Source organism: Lipotes vexillifer, unplaced genomic scaffold, assembly GCF_000442215.2.
Source record: "Lipotes vexillifer unplaced genomic scaffold, Lipotes_vexillifer_v1.1 scaffold291, whole genome shotgun sequence".
In the NCBI taxonomy this organism is placed as follows: Eukaryota; Metazoa; Chordata; class Mammalia; order Artiodactyla; family Lipotidae; genus Lipotes; species Lipotes vexillifer.
This window is the reverse complement of record NW_006794559.1, coordinates 2,027,399-2,044,130: the sequence shown is the minus strand read 5'-3', so window position 1 is coordinate 2,044,130 and position 16,732 is coordinate 2,027,399. Positions and strand designations below refer to the sequence as shown.

The window sequence follows — 16,732 nt, the reverse complement described above, 5'->3', positions numbered from 1 at the left end:
ACCGCTTCAATAGGATCCCTTCAGCCCCTGCCTCAGGGCACAGCCTCTGAGGGGGTGTCGGGTGCTGGGTATCCTGCACCCTGGGCAGCCTGTTGGATTTATTTTCCAAGTTCTGAAAGGTGGAAAAGCCTGGAGAAGCTCCCTCCTTATCCCCTCCCCGTCTTTCCCCTGTGGCTCTCTGGCTTGAAAAAAGAGCACAGAACTCTCCATGGAGAATGGGATGGAGGGTCCTGTACGCCCCCCACTACAGTTCCAGCTGCCAGGTCAGTGCTGCCTGAGAGGACGTGGGGAATCACCTGTCCAAGCGGCCCCTCTGTATTTAATTCTTTTAAATCCATTTAAAAGAATTAAAAAACTTATCAGCCGGAGGAGATACGAATCAGATGCAGGTGACCAGCAGTCGGGAGCACAGCTATGCCGGAGGCAGTGGTGAAACAGGACAGTTTTCAGCAGACGGTGAGAAGGAAAAGGAAGACTACTAGTGAAGACAAATGGCCTGACACGTTTATAAAAAGAGGAAATTCTTTGGAACGTGGGACCGGAGTGGATGTAAAATGAAGGGACATCATTAACATCTTGCTTTTTTAAAAGGAAGCACAAATTCTTTAGGAAGCTAAATTCTTTAGCTTTAGCCCTACACAGGAAATAGAAACACTCATGTGTTGGACATTGGTAAGATTAGTTTGGGACTTTACCAATAGTTTTAGGAAGCTGGAGGAGTAAAGAAGAATAAGTAGATTTGGAAGATGAATTTGGCAGAGAAGATGGAGGTGGCTGAACAGTAGGGAGGACAGCTGAGGTGAATGTTTAGGTCAATTATCTTAATATGTGACCAGTCCTGAGTTGTCTACTTGCCCAGATGGAGGGTCTCAGTGGACCAGAGCATCCTTACTTCACAAACGGATAGGGAGACCAAAGGTGCCTTCTGTTTTTAAAATTCTTCTCAGAACCCACTAAATGTAGGCAACAGGATTTATCTTTTAAAATATTCAGGCAAAATGATGAGACAGGAATAGACAAGTCTTTATTTTAAATATCTTTTGATAAGGAGATCTGGAAAAATCAGGCCAAGTATGCCACATGGAAAGCTACCTACCGAGGTGAAACAATTGGATTTATAAGCATATTGCAATCTAAAGGGGTTTCCACATATGCTAGCACATTAGACGTTGTGCTTAATTTTCTGTTTTTTAATAGCTTTATTGAGGTATAATTTGCATACCATAAACTTCACCCATTGTTAAGTGTATAATTTATTGACTTTTACTAATTACATAGAGTTCTGCAACTATCACCTCTCAGATTTTTTCTGAAACTAGAAATCTTGGAAAATATTTTATTTTTAATCCTGAGATAAATGTGTAAATACTTGCATTTAATTCAGAATATTTTATGTCAAATTTAAGCTGATATTGCCTATGAGAAAAGCAGAGAATGAGGGCCTTTTTATAGCAGCTTGCAGCTAAGACCAATAATATTAAACTTCTATTTTAAATGCTGTAGCATTATTCTTTCTTTGGAAAATATATCTAAATGAACTAACATTAACTAGAAGGCACTTTAAACTTTAAACATTTACTAAAATACAACTGATGAACAATTAACTGATGAAATAATTGGTGAAAATTTTTCTTTCAACTTTTCTAGAAGGGAAAAAAGGTCAGTACCATATATATTGTTAAAAAGTAAAACGAATAATTTCTTTTTAGCACTGTCAGAAATTTAGAAACCAGTTAGCTAAATAGTATTTACTAAATGTATATTGTGTACCTATTTCCATCCAAGATGCTGCAGGGAGATCTGTGATAGAAAGAATTCTTTACTCTCTGGGGTAGTGGTGAAAAATTGCCCCACTTTTTTTTTTTCATTGAGGTCCACTAACCTAAAATGAAAAAAAAAGAGAATTCTAGAAACTCTTGATTTATATTTCTTAGTAAAGTAAAAGCTCCATTTGGCTGCTTTTAATATAAAAAGAATTACAAAATTCTTTAATAAGTGCCACAAAATATTAAAAGAATGTTCTGAACTTCTCTATTATAGTCAGCTGAAGGAGAGAAGGCACGGGGTAGTGGCAGGGTGTGGAGGTGATGTGGTGAGAAAGGAAGAGAGATATAAAGAAAAAGAGGAAACAAAAAAGAATCCATGGAAAGAGGAACGGGGAAGGAACAGGAAGGACATATACAGAAACACACATGCAGACCCACACATCCTAAGAGGGAGAAATACGGTAAGAGGAAAAGAGAGAGAAAGATGTCTAAGGAGTAAAACCGTCCTTTCATGGCCCTTATTTGGCTCTTGCTATTAAAGGCACTGAAAGGCACGGTGTGTTTTTGCAACCACAGGTGTAACTGAAAACAGGACTTTGGGAACTTGTCCTTTGAGTGAGATGAAACTGAGCTTGGGGCCAGATATGGCCTCTTTGCCAAAGGCCCCCGGTCTCACTCTGAGAGTTTCCAACCTACCTTAGGAGACTGAATGGCTAATAAAACAGAATGAGGTTTGCAGTGATCAGAGTCAAGAAGTCTTTCTGGGGCAGGGCAGTGGACAAGCGCAGGGTTCAGAACTCAGAAGGAGGGAGCGATGTGGGGAATAATAGCTAGGAAGTTTGGGAAGGTACAGGGATACTCTCTGCTCTTTCCTTCCTCATCAGTTTCTGCTCATGCAAAAAAAAAAAAAAAGTGCATGACTAAGAAAAAGATTCTAATCTGAACTAATGAAATTCACATTTTGTTTGTGACAATACTTTTCAAGCTCTATCTAGTTTTGGTCATTAGCGTGCAGATTCATTGTGACCGAATTGAAACCAGATTTAAGCTATGTTCTTATCTTTATTTACAAAGTGAGCCCCAAATTCTGGTCAGGTCTCTATAACCACCTTGGCTGTGAGTGACCTTGGGTAACTTCCAAACCCAAGTTGGGTCTCAGTGTATTTTATAAGTTGTAAACCGAAGGGATTTAACTAGAATATTTCTGAGATTTCATCTAACAGAATTACATTTTTTAAAATTTTAATTGAGCAAGAAAAAAATTCTGAAACATATAAACCAGAAGTATTTTGATTAAAATATCCTTCAGAATGTGTTATAAATTAAGGATGAAACAAACAACTTTAAAAATTATCATTTTTAACCTACATACAAAATCTCTTATCCTCTAACACTAAATCAGCCACTTGCCACTAAGCCTATGTGAAATAGGATATGATCAGCAGTAAAACTGTATACTGCCTTGCTTTAAACGTTTAGAAATCTGCAATTTGTTGTTAATCAAATCAACCTTAAAGTCACCATTGGCAGACTCTCAAATTTTCTAAGAACTTGACTTTTTAAAGTCAAAATTATGGGATACAGTTCTAAAGATTTTCAATGAACAAGGAAATAAATGGAGAAATGCAATAACTAAGCATCTTAAAAGTAGAGTGATGTCCCTTCCTCTTTCATTTTCACTGGCAATCACTCAGTTCTGATTTTAGCATTTCTGCTTACAAATAAAGGGGGCAAGGCTGTGGGCAGTGGGATGCATGAGTGTGGGAGGGCACACTGTTGTCTATTAGTGGAATCAACCCCTTCCTTTGACAAAGACAACAACCAAATCTTTGGATGGTTTATTTGATCTGCGTGAAAGAGTGGCAGTGGGATTTCTGGCACTTGAATAAGCGGAAACAATATTTTTGGCTAGAGAGACTTCTGAGTTCTCTCAGGGAGCCTTCTAGAAGGCCATCTGGACCAAACAGTATTTCTTTTGTAAAGCCCTGCATTTGGAAACACAAACGAAAGGTGTCTGAGCCGTAATCAGATACCTATGAAAATAATTTGCTTTCAATATTGGGGAGGGGGAATTATTCTTTGTAATTTTCTAGACGAAAAGACTTACATGAGGGAAAAAACCTCTTTCTTTTTTCTTTCTTTATTAAGATATAAGTTCCCAATTTATATTCCTATAGAGGATTTGCTTATTAATGTAAACATGTTAATCTGCATTATTGCTCTCTCTTGAGTGAAGTTAGGATGTATCAGTTATGTGTGTTGTTTATAGTTGTTATGTCAGCTAGTGACCTTATTTTTTGACCTTATAATTACTAGTGGAACCTAGATTTTAAAGGTGGACACCTTCCCTTCCTCGGTTTTTAGCCAGATTGCGAAGCTATAATGAACAAAAAATATTGAAAAATTTAAACAAAATCCTTCCAAAACCAAATAAAGCATTTACAGATTTACTATGAATAGAGTGCTTAGAATACTGAAAATGAAGCAAAGCTATATTGGTAGCCAGACACTGCAGAAATATGAATATTCTAGCAAAGTACCTTTAAAGATCGATCTCATGTAATACATGTTGCTATTCTTAATACCTTTTGCTATTTCTTCATATTTTTCTGTTTGAGCCACCATTTGAAAAGAAATGGTAAATTCTTAATGTAGGATTTCCTGGGATTATCAATCATTTTAAAAAAGCAACTGACTATTTCCTTTTGCCTAAGAAGTGATGAATTTAGCACTGAGTTTATAATATAGATGTGAAAATACTCAGTAGAGCATACATATATGAATGTATATATATATATATATATATATATATATATATATAGTATAAATATGTATATGTATTTATTTATATACAAATTACAGTTTCTATTGATATCCACTAATATTAACTAATTATTTGCTTGGGATAATTTCAATTATCCAATTTCATACTAGATACAGTTCTTAGTTGATAACAAAACAAGTGTTAAAATCATATTTTAAAATGAACAATACTAAATTCAGTTCAGAATGGAGAATTTTCAAATACTGGAATCATTGTTATTACGAAAAAATGACATCAAAAATGAAATTAACTTTTAAGAAAATACTTTACAAATTTAAAACAAATCACATGGGAGTGATTTATCCTGGCTAAAATATTTCACCAAATAATTTGAGACTAAAATAGTTAATGACATGCACGTTGTATCTCAAATTATATTTTTCTGGAAGGATGAAAGAAAAAATCAAGTGTGATTAATAGTGTGGATATATACCTCACAACTGGTGTCAGCTAAAGTAGAAATATTTTAGCTTATGGGAATTAAAATAGGAGCATAGAGCATGTGGAATGTTTAAACTTTTTCCAACAGATTTTAATGAGTCCCTAATATCAATCTATGGCCCTAATTCTTATGATGGGGACTGTCATGCCAGACAAAATTTTTTAGCCTGAAAATAAATATCTTTAGTTTCCTGAAACAAAGCAGTCACAAGTATCATTACCTGCCAAACAGAGACAGATTATATGAGCAGACAGTTATTTTTTATTATTTTTTAATGTAAAGTATTTTTTAGCCAACATTAGACTAAGGGCATCAAACTTTATTTCCTTAGAACTTTTAATTAATATAGAACAAAAAAAAATTCCCGTGATACTAAAGACTAAACCCCAATAATTTATCTACCTGTGATCTAAGTATTCTCATGAAGTTTGTTATTTGGAGGGGACAGGAAAAAAAAAAAGGTAGAACTTTAATTTTTAAATAATAATATTATTATCACTATAGAAAATACTAATGACCCAGCACTAACCGTGAACTTCAGCTATACCTTTCATCTTAGGGCAGAATATAATTTAAGATGGGAGCAGGAGGTAGAGAAAAACAATGATACATAATTTTGCCTTCTTGGGTCATTTCTGCTTGAAAGCATTACTTGAATGAAATTTTCATCAGAGGGCGAAAAAAGGTCTTTTAGAAATTTATAAGTATCTCACTAGGACACAAACCATCAGTTTCCCATTGTTGAGAGAGTCACCTGTGCTCTGGACAAAGTATCCGAGGGTTTATGTTTTCATCAGTGAGTCACATTTGAAATAAAACAGATTAGATGTTTGTTGGAAGCAATATTTTATACAACTGAGCGACCTATTTATACTAAATCTTTACAAACAGAACCTACATTATTTAAACCCCAAGACCCCTCAAGACCCAGAGTCACCTACCTGCAGACCCAATTTTTGTGACCAGCCAACTTATAGGCAAGGTGAAAGAAACATGAGGACTGGATAAAATAACCATATGTCCCCACTGGAAGCCCCATTACTTGAATCATTTAAACATTGCTGGACAAAGCACCAGGAGAATTTGCTGTAGGAAACAAACCTACACAAATGGGGCAGGGAAGAAATGACCTAATAGTTAGTCTCCCTTCTGCTCTAATTTCTATGGTTCTGTGTTAAGAAAAGCTATTCTACCACACTGTTGTGAAAGCATATGTCCCAACAAGAGGGCATTTCTTATTAAAAAAAAAAAAAAAAAAGTTCAGAATTTAACATCTAAGTTGCCATCATCAAAAGGCAAGGACACTTTAGGGCAATTTTCCCTGGGAATAGCACTTTCAAGATATAATGGAAAAGTGCTGTTTTTCCCTCATTCAAGAACTTAAATGCTGGTAAAAGAGTGTGTTTCTAGTTTGAATTTTCTTTGCTGGCTACTGAAACTTAGGTAACTTCTTCCATACCTCTAGCTGCTTATAATGCCAGTGGCGCCCTTTGATTTTATCCAATGTGAAGCCCAGTGTAGATAGTTCAAGAAGGCAGTGTTAGCCCAGACTGGAACTCTACTTGGTCTGCCGTTTTGATGGTCCCCATCCTGCCTCAGTTTACTTCAGTAGGAAGTATTTATCAGGTACATATCCTTAGCTGGCATAAGGCACACACAGAGGTACAGAACATTTAGTGAGTGTGTGCACAGGCAAGCATGCAGGAGAGGGGAGTGGATGGAGTTATTTGCATGTATAAATGTAAAAGTATATGGCTCTTCTCTCTAGATAAATATCTATATTTATTCATGGAGGATCTGGATTTTGGGATCAAGATATAGAAATGGACATAAAACATAATGTCAACTGAAAAAATCTTTTTACACACTGCAATATGTTTTTTTTTGATGGTCACTACTGATTTGAAATGAAAGGTTACTGTTTATCCTGAAACTGGTATAGCCCAAATGGGATGTCTCCAGTGTCATATATTCCGTCTTTTGATTTTAAGTGCAAGTTTGTGCAAAGATGAGCCTGAACGTGTGTGAGGGTGAGCATGCGAGCATGGTTGGAGCTGAAGGCAGGTAATGAGAGGGAGGGAGTGACCCACTTAATATTGTTACCTACTTTCTAAAGTCCTGGGATTTTTAGGTGTTTTTACTGCCAGTGAAAAGTGTAAGCCACACTTCTCACACTGATGTCACCGGTTCACCACTGAAAACCAATTTTGTTCTTTTTTTTTTTTTGTAGGGGGTACTGTTTAACATTTAGAACCTTCATAATGTTTCAACATTCTTTCTCCCCTAAGTACTTTTGCATTACAGGCATCAAAACTTCACTCCTTATGTAAGTAACAAGGCCAGGTTTAGATATAACCTCTAGGATGGATTTATAAATGCAACTTCCCCCCATCCTCTTAAAAAGAGGCAAACGGTATTATTGCAAATAACCTTTAAGATAATTAACTGACAATGCTGCAACTAGCATAAAATCTTCCTTCAGGCGACACCTAATTTAAGTGTTACTGGCACAAAGTGGAGACAGATTGTGCATCACCACTGCAATATTTACATAGCAGAAACCCACAGAGCAGGAAACGCGAGGCTCAATGATGCACTAAATTAGGAACAACCATACTCCAGTGTTAATTTGCTTTCTATTCTATCCAAATCTCAGGTCCAGAAATTGGTACTAACACATATACAACCTCCCACTCTTAAATGACTAAACCGGAGATTTTTGTACTTTTTTCCCCCCCCGCAGATGAAAATAACTTGAAATTTATTTCTTCTCTCCAAAAGAACCATTTGATCAAACTGTGTTTATTTCATTACAACTTGCTCTCATTCTGATCTAAAATTATTTTCATATGAATGCTGCATCGGGTCTGTAGAGTAAAACTAAACAGACTTCTATTTTCTCAAAGGCGGCCAATATAGTTTATGAAAAGAATAAAACGAGAAACTTGAGATCCAGTGAGTGAAATATTTAGGAACGTGGAAGGGCAAATTTACCTTAAGTGAATTTCTCAGTGATAAATGTTGTCCCCGCTAAGCCCACACATATCCTCCTCCTCAAAATACGAGTTTTTAAAAACCACTCAAACAATATATATTTTTTCATTCTTCCCCACAGTATCTTAAATGCCAGATTCACCAATGTTTCAAGGCATTAACAAAACATTTACCTTTCCTAACTGTTGATGTTCTTTAAAGGCAGCAATCAGTTCTTCAGCCCACTTAATTTTTTCAGGGGAAGGAGAAAACTGCTCCTGGACCACTGCAATTTGGTTAGGGTGTATCACCTGCTTACCTACACAAAGATTAATAACACCGGAAACACAAAACAACAAACACATGTTCAAACAAAATGTCGCAACCACACCAGTCTCCTGAATGCCTTACAGTCTGTATGTACAATAACTAATTATTTTTAGAACTTTTTAAAAAGAAAATAACACAATCAGGCAGGCTTTTCCAGAATACCCCATAAGAACAAATACAACAATGGGAGTAATTGTGTTTCCGATCCTATAGAAATGCCATCTTAGAGCAGATAATCTCTCATTTTTAGTTACAGGTGGATTGACCAGACAGCTCGTTGAATAACTGCTTGGCTGGAACTTTAAAAGGATAATGTCTGCAAATTAAAGTGATTATTTTGAGTTAAAGTAGAAAAAAATTACATGTTAATTCTTTCCAATTCTGCAAGTTGTCTTTTGCTTATTCTGTACCATTATCCCATCTTCCATGATTTCTTTTAAAAGTGGTCTGTTGGTTTTCATAAAGCTTACAGAAGCAGACATTACAACTATATTAATAACAATAGTGTCTTATAATAATACATTCAATTTTCTTTCTTTTAGATGAACTTAGTGTATCCCTTCTAACCACTAATAGAAAATTGGATTTCAATGAAAAAATTTTATTCAGTATAGTAAAACAGAAGGCAGATTTGAACACTGTGATCTCTAGATTACTCCATTTAAAAATGTTTAAATAAAAAATTACATAAAGTTTCTCTAACCAAAAAAAACCCCCTCAGATTTTCCCGTTTTGCTTATGGAATGAAAATTGGATATTTCTCCTTTATACAGATGCTTAGACACCCCAGAAGAAATCTTATTTCTGTAGTAACGGTTTTAAAAAAGCTTTAAAAAGGAATCTTAAATTAAAACATTATACAAAGATAAGAGTCACAGGACTCTAGGAAATCATGCAGTCATTAAAAAAACAATTTAACAATCAGGGAAGAGTGGAATCTAATCAGGTCATTGATAAAATGCAACATAATCTAATGTTATAGTAATGATGAGATTATATTTTATTATATGATAAAATTATAGACATATTTGGTTCTTTAAAAATGAATGTACACTTAATGATAATTTACTCTGCTAAGTATATCTGTTGGCATATCAATTTGCTTTGCTTTTGAAATAGCTGCTTTAACATATAGCCAGTACAAATTATATCCTTGATGTTTTATAAAAGGTGCATTCCTGTTACTGTCATTATTCTCTCAAATAGAAAAAAGAACGTTTCTAAAAAAATTTTTTACTATTTCATGAAAAAGAGTTTAAGTAAATAAATATAACAATATCTTTTCTTTACAGTAGCATAATTAAAACATCCTCATGTCGCTATTTCATTATCTGTCAGCATACTAATAAAACATTAAAATCTTATATAAATAAAGATGCTTTAAGTTATTTGAGGAATAATTTCTGGGAACAAATAACATCAATGATGACAAATGAGACTTTTTTCAATAGTAGATATTGAAATTATATTTAAGCAATCTAACAGTTGTTACAATATTATTAATAAAGGATGTCAGTTCTGGTAGTCATTCTGTACTAATTGTTAGTCCTGAATTTTATAATTTATGTACATAATTTACACTGATGTGTAAAAAGCCAGATTTCATGGGAACTTCTTGGTACAGACGCTATAAATTGAGAAGCAAACATAAACTATTTACAATGCTGTGAAACTAATGATGGCTTTTAAGTAGCCATATTTTGGTACTGAGGCTAATTTTAAGATATGTGTTAGGTTTTAGAAATTTATGAACCTCCATATGTGAAGTTATCTTTCGTCAAATCTTATATATCCCAACAACTGAACATCAGACTTTAATGCCATGTGGGAGCAGAGCAAATATTTTATACAGAAGAGTTGTTATTGACAAGTTACTGAGAGGGTGCAAAATTGGAAGACATTAAAATTTATGACCATGAAATCCTTTTTACAGTACCACTTGATATATCGTGCTTTAAATCAATACCTGTCAAATCTTTTAGGTAACTGTATGATGGTGTCATTTTTGTCTTCTACAAAAGACTGCAAAAAAGAAGAAAACCTATAGTGCTTCATATTTATAATCTTTCTTCTCAGCATGTAGTACTAGAATAACTGTGATGACTAAGTAGGCTGTTAAAGCTTTATTACAAGATTTATTTTTGGTTTCTTTTTATAAAAATAATTCCTAAAGTTAATAGTCATTTATACAGCCAATGCATTGACTTAAAATCAATTTACGTGGATTGCGGCCTCATGAAACAATGATTACAGAAAAGAAACTGTAACCAGCTGTTTGTTACATGGCTAAGTTTCAAAAAACCTACAACTCATTAAAAAATATCTAATTTTTAAAAGTCGAGAAAATCCTTATTAGCACAGATCCTTATCAGGGTTATGGATAACATAATACTTTATTGAATTTTAAAACTTTCAACCACTTGCTTCAGATAGGGTGTGTAGCTCTCCTTCTTTCTTCCCCTCCTTCCTTCCTTCCCCTTTCTTTCCTTCCTTCTTTCCTTCCTTTTCTCCCTTCTTGCGCAAAGCCCGAAGTATGGCAATTAAATGACAAATAATTAGGACAAGCAGATCGTGAGTGGTCTAAAATACTCATTAAAGCATTTGTTGTTTAAAAATACTACAAATAATCTCCTATCTTATTATCAGACTAATTACCTTTTCTTGGTGTACAGAAATATAATTGGGACAATAAAGACCTTCCTTCTAAAAATTGCAAAATGGCTCTGAAGTTTAGCTTCCTCCTTTACTGACTAGTTCACTTGAATATATAATGGGCACTGTACCCTCCGTGCCTCCTCACCCTCTCCCCTCTCCCTCCCACTTCCATTTTGTTTCTGATTTAATACTCCCTGTTGTTGAGAAACAATAGTGCCAAGTCCGTAAGCTCCTCATGCTGAGTTGGGCACAGTCTAGAAATTTAAATCTGATTTGCAGTAACTTGTCTTCTACGATTGAATTAGGGACCAATTTAATTCAGCCCCGTCTCTTGGAGAAACTCTCAAACTCCCTTATAAGTTCTGGAGCAAACATTTACCCCAGAGGAAGCAGAGGACACCCAGGTTATCCTGAGTGATGGTGAGAGAGGCCCCCATCAATTTAGTGTTTTCTATTTTTTATTGTATTAGTGCCCATTTCAGAGCAACATCTGGCTGCTTGGCAGCCAAAGCCACATATTTTAGACCAACAACATCGGGGTCTGTTAGATAGATTTCATGGAGTTTTTCTCCAACTTTTCCATTTGGGCCACATCCCAACAGGTCATTGGAAGGAGGCAGGTGTCACAGGCACAGAGACAAGGACAATGCCAGGGATTCAGTGGAGGGACTCTTTCTCAGTCGCTATTAAATGTAGGGAGGATTCATTTATTAATAGTTCAGATGATTGAGAAATATTTCTCTATAATAGACATTTATTTAACAAATTGGGGGAATCACATTTTAACTCTTTATGTTAAAAACACAAACACAAAGGTCAGAGTTTTATTTAATTCTACTATAACACTAAAATGGTTTCTACAGTCTTTCAATTTTACTTTGGGTTAAATTAACATCCACGAAGGTATCTTTTACATTGAAGGTCACTTTATGAAATGTTTCTTTCATTAACCTCTAAATGAACACATTTCAAAAATATTTACAAAAGGAATAGCATGGATGCTTGTCTCTTTTCCTTATTTTTTGGGTGCATCTCTGATCAGGGTATCCTTAGAACTTGCAGCAGGAGAACAAATAAGAATAAAAGAGCTTATGGTGTTTTTTACCCATGGTTGTGTACATGTGTGTGTGCAACTGCTGACATGTGATTGTGCATAGAATCCTACTGTGGTTTTTCAAAAAATAGATTTCTGTTGCAAAAATACAATTTTCGGTTGCTCCCTGGGCTCCTGGGTATCTGAGTGATTGGGCACACCAATCAACAGATATCTGCCTGTTCTCCAGGACAGGATTTCGAGGACCTGCTGATCTTAGTGCCAGTCAATGCCCATAGGTGTCACCAGGTGCACAGACACTTACTGGGGGATGGGAGAGTAAGGAGGGGCTTGAAGTGCCAGAAGAATAAAAAGCTAGTTATGAGTTTAAAAAAAAACAACAAAGAAGATACCACTAAATTTTTTTCAGAAATAAATTAATATTTTGAATATCTGAGGAAATTTTTTTCTCCCCATCAACTCAAATTCTATGGCAGTTCCCTCAAAAACACTTCTAAAATGGCCTCACCCCTCCCCTCGTGTCAGCAAAAACTGCAACAAAATACTTAAGAGGACAGAAAAAACTGGTAAGTAATATTAGAAGAAACTAAAACGAGTGCTTTGCTTTTTGACTTGTGGAGCCAAAGACAAACATGACAATTTGTTTGGCAGGTTCTGGTCCTGGATAACTTTTTCATGTTTCAAATAGTGGAATAAGTATATGAGACACCTGGCTACATTAGAAACACCAGTTCCTGGCTAAATTTCTGTTTTTCTGGAATGTTTGCTTAATCTAGATACTGCTTTCTAAGATATTATCAAGAATCATACCAGTAAATCCCATTGCAGCTCCTTCTCTCGACTGCTTGAGAAGCCCCTCTCCATCCTGGAAGTCGATGTACACCAGGTCTATGGCCTGCAGACCAAAGGCCTTTGCTACAACAATAATCTTTTGTCGGGCGTAGAGAATATCTTGGGTTTCCTTACTACTTGTTACACCTGAAAATAGAATGTTGACCAAGAAAGGAGACGTTAACTTTGGAAACTGGACCTAGATATCTATTATAAAAACGCCGTTTGTAAAGATATCTCTGTTTTCCTGGGGATTTCTCCCTAGCGAAATGATGATTCAAATATAAATGAAGAGAGGGCTATGTGGAGGCAGAGTTAAATCTCACATGTGTCTCTTTATCTTGCAAGGCATCTTTTCGTGTAGTTACTTGCATGTGCATTAAGAAGAGCCCCCTTCCCTATCTCAGGAGCTAGACACAAATGACTTGATAGGTCACAAAGGACTCCTGGTGTATTTTTTCCTTCTTGCCATTGCTCAGAAAGTGTCAGTCCAAAGATAGCACCGTAAAAGGTAGCCAAACAGCTGTGCGTGGAAATAGTTAACTTCCGTCACCGAGCACAGAATTCGCGTGCTGTGGTTCTAATGCCATGTCATAACAGGTTCTGAGCCAAATACTGCAGCTTCAGGGTGTGGATGGAGAACTTGGGGAAACTCAAGGACACTCATTTTGAGGGAGGCAGAAAGTGTCCACTGAGCTGTTGGATACACAAAAGTCTCCTGGAAAGACTGGTTCCTCTTTTTCCCCCAGGAGTGGGGTAACTGTCACTGTTTCTATTTGGACCATATCACTGCTCAGGGAAAGCTCTTGCATTCAGGTCACTGGGAGTGGTGTTCTGAAAACACTTTGTGGCCTTGGCCTCTTTTCTAGATGCACTCACAGCCTCTAGTTAGTTATACATGCACCCAGACCAAAGACATAGTGCTCAAGGGATGGGGAAGATCAGTGAAAACAAGCATACTATCTCAATAAATATTTCATAATAAAGGGGTTCTGAAGTATATTTTAGGGGGAATTTAAGATCTATTTAAAATTTTTACATACTTCATTTAATGTAGAAAATGATTCATCAAAGCAATGTGAAACTGCCTTAAATTTGTGTTAGAAGCCTAGACAGCCGTCAGGGCTGATGGGAAAACAACACATTTAAGCAACAGAGAGGCTGTTCACATAATGTAGTTATTATGAACACAGTAGACATCATATATGCCTGAACATGTCTGAGGCTACGACAGGCTTTTCATTAGTTATTTTATAAATGAACAGAAGTGATGATGTAGTGTTCTGGAAGGACAGCTATGAGGTGCCCTAAATTATCAGGAAGTATTGCCCATTCAGCTGAAGAACCATTGTCATGGTTGGCAAATATATATTGTCACGTAAATGCCCATTCCTGAAGGGGCAAAGAAAAGATATATACACATATGCACAGAGAGAATGAGAAGAGAAACATGTCTGACACCTATGCTGGCACGAAAGTCTTCCCCTCCAAAAACGACTGCATCTAGAAAAAGACCCACTTGAGGCCCGTTCTTCACTGCTTCTTCACACACTGCCTGTAAAAGAGCAGAACAGAACCAGAGCTCATAGAAATGCACCCATTAGAGAGAAGCAGCATGGTATATTTCAGTAACAGAAAGGTCCACCTCTTAACACAGTTTAGCTGAAAGCAGTCCTGAAAATGCAGCCCCAATTCACCCCTTTCAAAAGGTATTTAATATTGTCCAAAGTAAGTATGTTGCATATATTTGCTTTGCTTAATGGATTATATTAATATAGTTAGTAGTATACATTAATACAGTTATAATGTTCAAGTTTTAGTTCATCCAATCTTTAGAGAAACTTTCAAGTTAACTCATTTTGATTGGACTGTAAGTTATTTCTGTTCTTCCAAAATTTGTTTTTGCTTTAAGAGACCCTCCAACAATAAACATAAAACCACAGGAGAAAAGGAAAGAATTTAAAAATCAAACTAATTAGATTATTTGCATTGGGATCAAGATTTCTTAGTAAATGGTCTCAGGATTAAAGACAAACAATACAAAAATCTACAACTCCAGAGGGGAAAATAAAAATGCAATAAGTCATCCAAGATGTATGAGTAAGCAACTTGGACATTTCTCTGTGAAATTAAAGATGAATAACAGTCATCTTAGACAGGACTGTGATGCTGCAAAGGTGGAGAGAAAGCATGCTAACATATGTGGGTGGGGAGGACATGAGGAACTGGTGAGGACACTGTTGATTAATTTCAGGGGCTGTGAGTGCTTCTAAGTGTATTATGCATAAAATGGCAAATCAGCGCTTAAAATGAAATCACTGTATGAATCTAGTTGCATCTAAGAAATATGCATTGACTATGTTCTCAGAATTCTAGGGCAGGCTGGAAGGATTCGTGCTTAGTGGTGTAAACATGCTGATCACGAGGCCCGAAGCAGCTCCCCAAACATTTGCACTCTGCCCCTCCTGCATAGGCCAGTAGGTCTCTCAAAGTTTCCTCTCGGAGCCTTTGCTCACATATTATCTCTCCAGTACAGTTCAACTATCTGTTTTTGTTTTTGTTTTTGTTTTTAGGTATTTCTTCTCTCCTGCCCTTAGTCATGGGGTACTACAGTGATGATGTTCACAGGTCAGGTGGAACATGAGGCATATTTTGGAAAACAATTTAAATGGCCACTGATAAAGAGGAAGAAACAAGCTAGCTATGAATCTGTTAAGGCAAATAGTTTAATGCAGCCATACAATGGTGAAAATGCTTGGCTCAGCTAATCTTCCTGAATGAATATTAGGAAATATTTTATGTTCTAATGTGGCAAACTGAAATAATATAGTACAAATTAGTGTGTATACTAACTCAAAAATAGTAATCTTATGTATTAGACATTATAGATTATGTTGCTACAAAGAGGCCTGATAATTTCCCAATAAAAGGCAATTGTTACAAAAGAATAATTGAAAGTTAATTCGTAAGGGTGACAAATGTTCATGTACATTTATTCTATAAATGTAATAATTCACAGCAAAAATTTATATAGTGATTATTTAATTAAAATTAATGCCAGGAATATATAAATATTTCATTTAAATATTTAGGACTAGGAAGTTTTTCCTTGCTACTGCGTCTATTTCTTTGTTTTCTAAGATGCTCACAGCCTGGTTTTGGTTATTACAGATAATAAATGGTGCTCAAGGTTTACTTTGCTTATAAATCTTTCTAGAAAAATATTTTAAGTAGATGTTAAAATTGAAAACAAAAGTTCTCTTTAGGTAATAAATAAAATACTAACTTACTAGCCACATTATGGTTTCCTTACCTTAAAATTGAGCAAACCCATTGCAGTTTCCACAAAAGGGATTAAATTCATAGGTTGTTCAAGTTTTCGGCCTTGTAAGTAGAATGAAAATTTGTCTGAAAACTAGAATAAAAAGTGTCATAGGTGACTAGTGGGGGAAAAAAAATGTACAATCATTGAACTGTAGAATGGAAGTAGTATTTAAGTCTTTGACCTGAGGAAGTAATATCCCAGCCTCTTTCATCCACACAAAGAATAAAAAAAAAAAAAAAAAAAATGGAAGTAGTATTTAAGTCTTTGACCTGAGGAAGTAATATCCCAGCCTCTTTCATCCACAAAAAAAAAAAAAAAAAAAAAAAAAAAAAACGGAAAAAACAGAGGAAAGACCAAAGAGAAAAGGTAGCAAAGTGCCCAGCAAACTAAATAGTAAAACCTCAAGCATTAAAAATTGTTTTTTTTCCTGAAGGCGCAATTTGAGGCCTAGGAGTTAAGAGGTGGAAGGAGAGATTCTCAAGTTTAAATGCTTTCCCTGAAAAGGTTTTTACTTAAGGCCTCTCGCCTTCCC

General features: G+C 35.6%; 1 protein-coding gene across 1 annotated transcript in view; it reads right to left on the bottom strand.

The window, feature by feature from the left end:
* CLYBL (citramalyl-CoA lyase) overlaps window positions 1–16,732 on the bottom strand; it is a 116,806-nt gene that overhangs the window by 8,583 nt on the left and 91,491 nt on the right. The window contains exons 4-7 of the mRNA XM_007467229.1: window positions 16,189–16,290; window positions 14,337–14,430; window positions 12,855–13,022; window positions 8,200–8,324 (exon numbers count right to left, since the gene is read on the bottom strand). Of these exons, the coding sequence (XP_007467291.1) occupies window positions 8,200–8,324; window positions 12,855–13,022; window positions 14,337–14,430; window positions 16,189–16,290 (489 nt within the window). The remainder of the gene's footprint in view (window positions 1–8,199; window positions 8,325–12,854; window positions 13,023–14,336; window positions 14,431–16,188; window positions 16,291–16,732) is intronic.